Source organism: Saccostrea echinata, unplaced genomic scaffold (assembly GCF_033153115.1).
Source record: "Saccostrea echinata isolate AGI-Se365-2 ecotype Australia unplaced genomic scaffold, CSIRO_AGI_Sech_v1 ptg000047l, whole genome shotgun sequence".
NCBI lineage: Eukaryota > Metazoa > Mollusca > Bivalvia > Ostreida > Ostreidae > Saccostrea > Saccostrea echinata.
The window spans coordinates 6,003,103-6,012,755 of record NW_026889796.1 but is presented as its reverse complement, the minus strand read 5'-3'; the positions used below and the strand labels follow the sequence as shown (position 1 = coordinate 6,012,755).

At 34.3% G+C, this 9,653-nt stretch overlaps 1 protein-coding gene across 1 annotated transcript; it reads right to left on the bottom strand.

The window, feature by feature from the left end:
• Positions 1–976: 976 nt before the first annotated feature.
• LOC133202376 (metallo-beta-lactamase domain-containing protein 1-like) lies at positions 977–8,219 on the bottom strand. Its single transcript, XM_061338192.1, has 6 exons — positions 8,091–8,219; positions 7,757–7,827; positions 5,065–5,160; positions 3,693–3,856; positions 2,820–2,934; positions 977–2,112 (listed from the first exon to the last, which is right to left on the bottom strand). The coding sequence occupies exons 2-6, from the start codon at positions 7,809–7,811 to the stop codon at positions 1,850–1,852; spliced, it is 693 nt and encodes a 230-aa protein (XP_061194176.1). The 5' UTR covers positions 7,812–7,827; positions 8,091–8,219; the 3' UTR covers positions 977–1,849.
• Between the last annotated feature and the right edge of the window lie 1,434 nt (positions 8,220–9,653).

Here is a 9,653-nt window from a genome sequence, read left to right as displayed (position 1 = left end):
ATATGTAGAAAAAATCTTCAAAAATCTTTTTCTCAAGAACCATTGGGCCAGAAAAGCTGAACCTTAAGTGGAAGCATCCTTGGCTAGTGTAGATTCTAAATTGCTCAAATCATGAACCCTGGAGGTAAAACGGGGCCACATCAGGTACTACAAGGGGGGTAATCAGGTGAAAAACAGCAAGGCCAAAGTTACTCAGGTGAGCATTGTGGCCCAAAGGCCTCTTGTTAAAGATATTTTCCCATATATTCCTATGTAAAAATTTTATCCCCCATTGTGGCACCACCCTTCCCCCGGGGATCATGATTTGAACAAATTTTAATCTACACTATGTAATGAAGGTTTCACATAAGTTTCAACTTTTTGGCCCAACAGTTCTTTAAAAGATGCCACCAAATTTTCACTAATTCTTAATTATCTCCCCTTGAAAGAGTATGTGGCCCTTCATTTGAACAAACTTAAATACTTCACCGAAGGATCCTTTGTGGCAAGTTTAATTGAAATTGGCCAAGTGGTTCTGGAGAAGAAGTCGAAAATGTGAAAAGTTTACAGACAAAATGTGATCTGAAAAGCTCACTTGAGCTTTCAGCTCAGGTGAGCTAAAAACCATGGGGCAAGAAATACAGTAAAACATGTTTATAGTGAAGTGCCTGGGACTGACAATTTTGATTCATTATAAATATAATTTGTTATACCCTTTAACTTCATAATACTTTTTTAAACAACGGGGAAGGAAAATCACTTCACTCTAAGCATGAATTCATTACGTTAGCTTTGTTGTATGTACTTGTACTCAAGAACATGTATAATGTCTTCTATGTAGTGAAAATTCACAGTTTAATTCATTCCCTTGAAGCTAGGATGTACCAATCATCACAAGAAAGATTTTAATCTCCCAGCAACAAGTCTAGAGCTGTATATAGGCAATTGAACCTATTCTTAATTATATATACTGGTACATGTAAATAACGAATAAAGATCAATGAAATTTATTTATTCAACTAAATGATACTAGGTCCTCCCCATCATACATCAAAAATGACCATTTTAAATGAGACTGAAAGATTCTTAATTTTTACAAATATAGAAACTTAACATAATTCCACAAAACTCCATCTCACTCTTATAGAAGCAACTCTACACTTACGTTAACTTAGAATTGTTGTTTCACATTACACTGTCTGAACAACATACGTATAATAATTTAGCTCTTTGATGAAAGATGGGAAGAAAGAACCAAGGAGACATCCTTACAGAACATAAAAAAAGTGAACATAATGTCTTTCCCTACAAAATTTCATGGATTTTGAAATTAGAAAATATGACCAAATGATACTTGTTGTAACTTGATCTCTGTCAAAAGCAGGTAATGTACAGTGTCATATCCATCTGTAATGATGTAAAGATGAAAACAATGTGTATCACAATGTGTTGAGACTGGTCCTTCAGCAACAGTCCAATAGACTTGTATCCTTTTCGATAAGGAACCCTGAACAATTCTATGCAGGAATGTAATACTTTCAAGAAAACCGGTTAAACGTACCTCTTAACATATACACTGTATTAAATGGAGCAAAATACAAACAATTCTGAAAATGTCTCAATACCAAAACTTCATAAAATATATATTAGATATCTGTTAAAGCCGAAATACAGGAATAACTACATAATATTAGAGTATTTCAATCATGGTTATAATTGTATTTTCATCATTATGCAATTTATGGCACTTTTGTATTTAGGGTTTTGCAACCAACATCAGAAAGGTTTTGAAAATCTTTCAGGTTTTCTACTTATTTTTTTTTTCTTTTTTGAGAAATTTCCTCAAACACTAGAGATCTCCCAGAATGGTTTATTCATCATCACCCTCTATCACCACATATTCACTGACTGTTGTTTTATCTCCCGATTGGTTAATTTCCTCCTCATACATGACCACCCTCATAGATTTCTTGTATTCATCAGGGACTTTGAACATTTTTCCATGTGCAGGAACAATGTAGTCAGCTTTTTCAAGAACTTTTATTCTACCCTCTTGCTGAAGTTCTGGGTTTTCACTTACATCCTGCCAAAGACTGGGTTCCTCTAAATCCTCGAAACATTCAAATAAATTACCTACAATCAGGAAAATCTTTATACAGTATGTCAGTACACATACATTATGGTATAAGATTGCAAAACTATCGATGAAATAAGAGGTCATCATAAACTACGTTGGGACCAAGATACATCAACTGACAAGGATTGACAATCCTCGCATTAAAAATTTATATGTTCTGGATAAAATCTGAAAATGTATAGATACCAAATTTAAATCTGAGGCCACAGTGACCTACTTCTTGATTTAAGGTCTTGTAAGAAATGATCTGGACCATGAGTATAGTCACAGACACCTTTATTGATGTTGCGACAGTCACACCTGGTATTTATAAGCGAACAAAAATTTCATGAATTTTTGTAATTGTGATATATAATCTTTATTGATACATTTTTGGCAAGCATGAAATTTTTGCAATTAAGTTAAAGGTCTCATATAATTTATGCGAAAATAGAGTTCTTGTGAATAAAAAGTAATTTACAGATCACTTGAGGAACTTATTTCTCTAGTCAAATTATAATATTTAGCCAACACACTTGAACAATGTACTTTCAATTCCTGCTTTGTGACAAACACACCTCTTCCCCACCCCGCCCCATCTCCTTTCCCAATCCCCAATCCCCTCTAACCCTTGCAATCTGCAAATTGGGCTGCAAATTAAACTGCTTTATCTAATTTTGGCTGTTTAAAAAAGAATATTTTTTTAATGCAATTTTAGCCTTACCTGTCACTGCAACAGTACCTAGTCCTGTGTTGCTGACAATGACTGAGACATCCGACCCTGTGTGCCCAGGGGTGGGGACCACTTCCACATCGTCATCTATCTCGTAAGGAATTCCCTAAAACCAAGAAAAATCAAAGTTTGTATTTGTAATGCATTTTTTAAGAAAGAAATTAACATTTTGCGCAGACTAATGCTATACATAGTAGAGAATTTGACCTAGTTAAAGTTGATCATCTGAAAGGTGCCATCCACACTTTGCAATAATAACAAAAACATGCACATGTACTAGTATGACATAAAAACTTTACTTTGATTTTTGGCCACATTCACCATGATGCTGAAAAGTCATCCATGAGTCTCTGGTGAGACTGTAGTTCTACTGCTATGAGCTTGAACTAAGTACAGTTATTTAGGAGAGGTAGCAATTTAGATGTTAACAGTTTACTCCAGTTTCAGTAATAAGACAAGAGATGGTTCCCCAAAATGAAAAATTGGTAACATTAATTATGTTTTTGGTTTTGAATCAAACTAAGTATTAAGCTCCATTTGGTTTAGATAATTTAATAATGTACAAGGATTGGCATTTTTGGAATAATCAGGATAAATCTATATTTTGGAACAACTCATCCTTCATAAAATTGAGGAAAAAATACACATAATTTTGGGTCCTCATTAGTCAACAAATTAATCTGATTTTCTTCAAATAAAAATCTGGGGTAAACTGCTTTTGAAATTTGTTTCACACATTTCATAAGCAGATAATAAGATTTCAGACATTTCAAGAATGCATAAGCTATCCTGATCTTTAACCAGCCAGATTATAAACAAATTATGATAACAAACTAGACCTCAAATCACATTCAAAGAAACTACCGTTTTGAAATCATGCATGTGGTACTGGTCCCCAACACAGACATCATAAGATAGAATGTGTACAGCATTGGAGAAAATGCTCAGATTCCCAACGCGGTCAGAATGGCCATGGGTGCACACACAATAGTTAATCTTTTCAGGAGAAAGTCCATTCTTTTTAAGACCTAGAAAATATTTTCAAATAAAAAACAATTTTAAAACATGATTTTACATTAACTTGGTGCTGTACACAACTTAATTTAGAAACAAGAGGCCCAAGGCCTATGACATTCACCTGAGTCATCTTGGTCCTACTGTTCTTTTAAAGATTTTCTTATTTACTCCCATGGCATATTTTGACCCCCTTATTGTGACCCCACAGTAAATCCCTTATCAAAACCTCTGGTGCTCTGAAAACTCTTGGGCAACTTAAATTCACAATATAAACCTAACACTACAGAGGGAAAGCTTTGCACAAGCTTTGTGATTTCTACCGCTTTGGCCCTAGGGAGGTTTTTTGTGGCTATATCCTGCTTAAATCTTTCCTAGGATATCTAAAACTTTGGTTGAAATCTTTGTGATTTTGCAGAAGAAAATTTGAGAACTGACAACAAACATCAGTGAGAAGTTCTTGCTTATGCTCTGTATAGTAAACAAAAAGGCCCATGGGCCACAAAGCTCATATGTGTCTCTATTCTCTTCCTAACAAATGTACTTGAAGATATGTGATAACCAAATTTTAAAAAGTCCATGATTTCACCAATTTCATTTACAGGCTTATAATGTCAACTTTAAAAATTGTAGCTGTTTTTTGAATGTCAATATATTTCTGTATAAAGCATTGTTCCCCAACTGAGACCATGCTTTGCAAACTTGAATCTGCATTAGATTGGCATGTTTGCACATCAATGACTCAAATGTAGACCTCCTTTTTTCTCCAAAAGGTTTTTGCATGACCTTACCATATTTTCACTATCTAATAATTATCTCCCCTTGACAAAGGGATGGCTCCATTATGTCCATACTTGAAAAAAAATTTGAATCCCCTTCAGCCATGAATGCTTTGTGGCAAGTTTGGTTGAAATTGTCCCAGTGATTCTTGAGAAGTTGAAATCTTAAAAGTTAATAGACAACACATTACAGCTAACAAACATTGTCAATCAGCAAAACTCACCCGAGTCTTTGGTTCAGATGAGCCAAAAATAAATGTGTTAAGTAAGTAAGAAATTCAATCTGATACCTTGAGATCTAGCACAAATGATCATCCCACTGAATTAACCATGCTTCTAGCCCATGCCAACATTTCATTGTACTTTTAACATGCTTAATGTTATAAAAATGTAATACAACCTATTTGATGAGCTAAATGAAATCAAACTCTATACAGTCGTACCATCCAATATGAAGTCTTTATCCCAGGGGTTTCCAGTATCCACAATAATATTTTTTGGACCCTTGATTAGACTTATGGCACTTGCCCTTTGTTGACCTACAAAACAAAGAAAGAATGAAATATACAATTTTTAATCAGTGTTTTCCCTCAGAACTGGCTACCGGCCAAATTGACCGCTTCAATTGATAAAAATGCTACTTTGAAATAAAAAAAAATTTCAAAATTCAATTGTTGAAAGGTCCACAGAGATTGGTCATAAACTTCAACCCAAAGCCTGTTACAATTGATCTCTAACCCTTTACTTTGAAATAAAGGGAAAGCAAGTTGTTAATTCTAATGATACCCTTACATGTAACATTCAGATGCATTCAGGAGAAAATACCAAAAAAATGACAAGGTTTTGAACTCAGGCCCTCTGCACTCTAATTAGGGGATCTATAGTATATACAGAGATATTTGTCCATGCAATAGTGCATGCATATATGCAAAATAAAAATCTAGCTATTTTATTTGACTACCCTTTTCAAGTAAAGGGGGAAAATGAGAACGATTGCAAGACATTTAGTGATAGAGGGGTGTATATATATGTAATGAGAGAGGAGAAAAATGTGATCGCCCAGACCGGGATTTGAACAGGGCCCCCTAAATCTCCAGTCAGGTGCTCTACCAACTGAGCTATCTGGCCATCGGCGATCGAACCCATCAGACCACCACATTCCTCCCTCCTTAAAGGTCTTCTGCCCCCGAAAACACCAACCCAGGCTCTTCCCTGGCAGGTCTTTCACCTGTCACTTCCAGGGCATGGCACGGCACCAAATGTAATGGTAGAGGAGAAAAATGCAACAGACCAGACCAGGATTTGAACCCGAGCCCCCCGAATCTCCAGTCAGGTGCTCAGAACCAATTGGGCTATCTGGCCATCAGTGATCGAACCAGTCTGACCGCCACATATATATACTATGGGGGTTCCGGGGCATTCCCCATCGGAAATTTTCAGATAAATGTTGCAAAAATCTGCATCCTAAGAGCTAAGCTGTGGATTATTTCTAGACCTATCATAAATTAATATATTTAAATCTAACATTTTTGTTTAATCAGGAAATTTTTCAGAATTAAAAGGGGAAATTTTGACATTTTCCAGTGGGGAAAGGTTAAAACAACATTGATATGTAAAGGGGAAAAATATTTGTATATAGAATGTATATAGATTACGTAATAGACGCTATTTATAAACCAGCAGCTAACCCTAAAATGTATATATAGGGCGTGAACTCACAAGTGGGGGAGTTAGTTACGGAGTTACAGAGTTATAGTTGTGAGTTAGATATTATGTTGTGCTTAATAGAACCATGTAATAAACTTGTAAACTGATGACTGGAATTTTTACTTTACGCTACCAAAGGAGGAAAAACATACTTATAAATTCATATGGGATATTGAGGATTTTAATAAAGTCTAAAGAGGATTTGAAATAGCAGAAAGGACCGCACGCTCGGTCCCACTACACAGTCTAGACGAACTCCAAAAACAGCGTTTCCGGAAGTAAGAAATTGAGACTGAAAAAGACTCCGAAAAAAGAGTCCGCGCATGCGCACACGCACAAAAAATGGCGATTTTTCGGCAAAAATGATGGGTCCACAAAAACTGTCTATGCAAAGTTTTGGAAAATATGGCAATTATGCCAGTACTCAGAAATGCTAAATAAAAGACTTTGGAAGAGATCGTATTTGTCAGATTTTTTATTTTATTTGCAAAAAAGGAGATATTTACTTTCAAAGTTGACGTTTGAAGTCAGGTCAATTACAGAGAAAATGATACGTTTGAGAAGTAAATATGTATAATAAAAGGGATATATATGCAAAATGGGATAATATATATTGTAACTGTTAAAAACTTGATTGAATTTTACACATAAATTAGCATTCTGGTATTTTTATTTGTGTACGACATCTGAATTGAACGCGTAAGTTCTTACCATCGTTATTTACCGATTTTTTATCACATACGAACAGATATTAATATGAAAACATTTTTAAAACTATTGGTTATAAATATGAAATCTTTAAAAACCACTCTTCTAGAAATTAAGGTCACAATATGTCTTCTAAAAATGAACCTGTGAATATCTCAGCTCCGTGGTGAAAAATACGCATTTTCTAATTAAAATAAATACAAGTTGGGTGTCTTCAAAAACAAAATAAAAGCACCTACATTGTAGGAACAACATAAAATTTAAATCAAGGAGACAATGAATCAAATAAGAAAATAATTCTTACCGGCAGTATTGAATTCAATGTCGTATATCCAATTTACTATTATGCAAGAGTTTGAAGCAATAAATAAGTCAATATCCACAAAATAATTTAATAAATATAATTATCCATTCAACAAAAATTAAAAATAAAGTCACAATGCACTAAATACAGCCATCATGCACCCGTATATTTTGAGAAAGCGAACGACAATCCATCGTTTGTTTACATCGGACGCCATTTTGCCGCAATGCATGATGGAGCCAAAGACTTCGTTTTCGGAGTTCACGCCGTTTTTAGAGTTCGTCTAGACTGCTACAGATATATATATATATATCCCTGAGGACAGCTTGGCCCTACCTTACAGTCTACGAGATTGATCAATCCAATATATTTCTGAAGACAGTCAGTAACAAACCTTATATGTAATAATTACATACCTGTATCCTTTGGTTTGTTATAGCCTTCTTTTATAACAACTACTTCATAAGACATGTTGTCTGTTCCAAGTCTGTAATCAATCAGGAAATGAAAAATAAATCAGAATTCCGAAATATAACTCATATTTAATTTGGTCCTTAACAAAATTTTATTTTAATACATTGGGATAAATACAGATCCATGACATGTCACAGACACTCCATTGTATAATCAAAAAAGAAACTGAAAGTATCCATTGGCATTGCAATCATGTAGTCTACATAATCCATATATTCAAGTATTAAAACTGTTCAAAAGCTTCTATGAAAACATGTCCCCTTGTAAAATACTCACTTATTGGTGTTACCTGTTTTACTCTTTTCTGGATATCAAATCTGACGAGCGTCAACGTCTCCGCAAGTCCGTAGGGTTACCAAGCGGTTTCGCCGGGTAATTAGTCAGCTGTTGGAAGTTTCTCGAAATTAACTGGCTTTTCAATAAACAGGAGGAGCACTACAAATTTTCTAAAAAGCACTATATTGTGTTCAATATTATACAAAATCGAGATTTTTTAGTGTCTGAAAATGAGGCAAAAGGGAGAAGCGAGAACTGCTATTCTAAGACCATTTTTGCAAGCTATGATGCTATCCTTCGGCCTTCGCGTCAAGGACTGTACATTTTCGCCCCCCAAACAATTTGGTCCGCATGCTGTAATTTGTTGAAAGATTGGTTTCGAGGTTAAATAAAGATTTTAAGGTTTATTTTGAGAGTAAATATTTAGTTTATTTGGCTTCCTTTTTAGTTCAATTGTTCGCTTCTTCTTTTTTTGCATATACTTATAAAATGTAACATCCCACCCACCCCCCTTTTATGCCTTCAGTCTTGGTCAAGGTCTGAAAATTATGACGAAGTTGAAATGCTCATTCTTATTTGTACCATTACATGAAGTTTGATGAAAATATCATTTAGAGTTTCTTTGAAACCATGGTAAACAAAAATAAATAAATAAATAATTAAAGAGGAATTGCATGGTCAAGGTCATTTGGAAGGTTAAAGTTAAAAAAAAAATGTAGTATATAGCTCTCACCAATTTGTTTCAGTGTATGTGGTTTGCTGAAAGTGTCTTGAACAGTATCTTTGCAACTAAGATAAATGCAAACAAACTGAGTAATAGATGAACTCAAAAGTCAAAGGGAATGTCAAAATCATAAAATTTCAACAAAAGTGAGTAGTTCTCACCAATATGTATTTATTGTATGAGTTTTGATAAAAAATATCTTGAACAGTTTCTTTAACCTGAGCTAAAAGCACAAAGAGGAATATTGAGGTCAAAGTCATAGGGATGGTCAAAGGCAAAAAAGATTAACACTGTTGAATAGTTCTCATCAATATGTATCATTGTATATACTATAGTATTTTGGGGGGGGGGGGGTCTTTAACTTAATTTTTTTTTTTTAAACAGACCTAAATGCATACATAATGAGGGATGGAGAGGTCAAGCTCAATAGAAAGGAGGTCAGCTAATTTGGACACTGGTGAATAGTTCTCACCAATATGTATCAGTGTACAAGTTTTGATAAAAATATCCTGTCTTTGAGACATAACTAATTGCTAGGTACGACGGACTAAAGACAGATATAAATACAATTGTAAATGAAAATGAATCTCACTGAAAATCATTTATTTACAAAACTGAATAATAATAACAACAGTGGCACCTCTCATGCATTCAACATTGTTCAAAATTTATTATTCAGCAGAATGAGAAAAAAATTGACACTTAAAAAAAATCAACAACAAAGAAGTTTTTCCAAGTCCACCTGATACCTGTTTGACTTCTGTATTTATTTTGGTAAGATATTAATGTGGTGCAAAACAATAGCCTCTCTTTTGAAGAAAATAAAGATAATTCCTCAA

Coding starts and splice junctions, on each gene's coding strand:
- LOC133202376 (XM_061338192.1), bottom strand. CDS start 7,811: ATGTCTTATGAAGTAGTTGTTATAAAAGAAGGCTATAACAAACCAAAG. Junction 5,161..7,756: donor TAACAAACCAAAGGATACAG/GTATGTAATTAT, acceptor TTTGTTTTGTAG/GTCAACAAAGGGCAAGTGCC. Junction 2,113..2,819: donor AGGTACTGTTGCAGTGACAG/GTAAGGCTAAAA, acceptor TCCTGATTGTAG/GTAATTTATTTGAATGTTTC.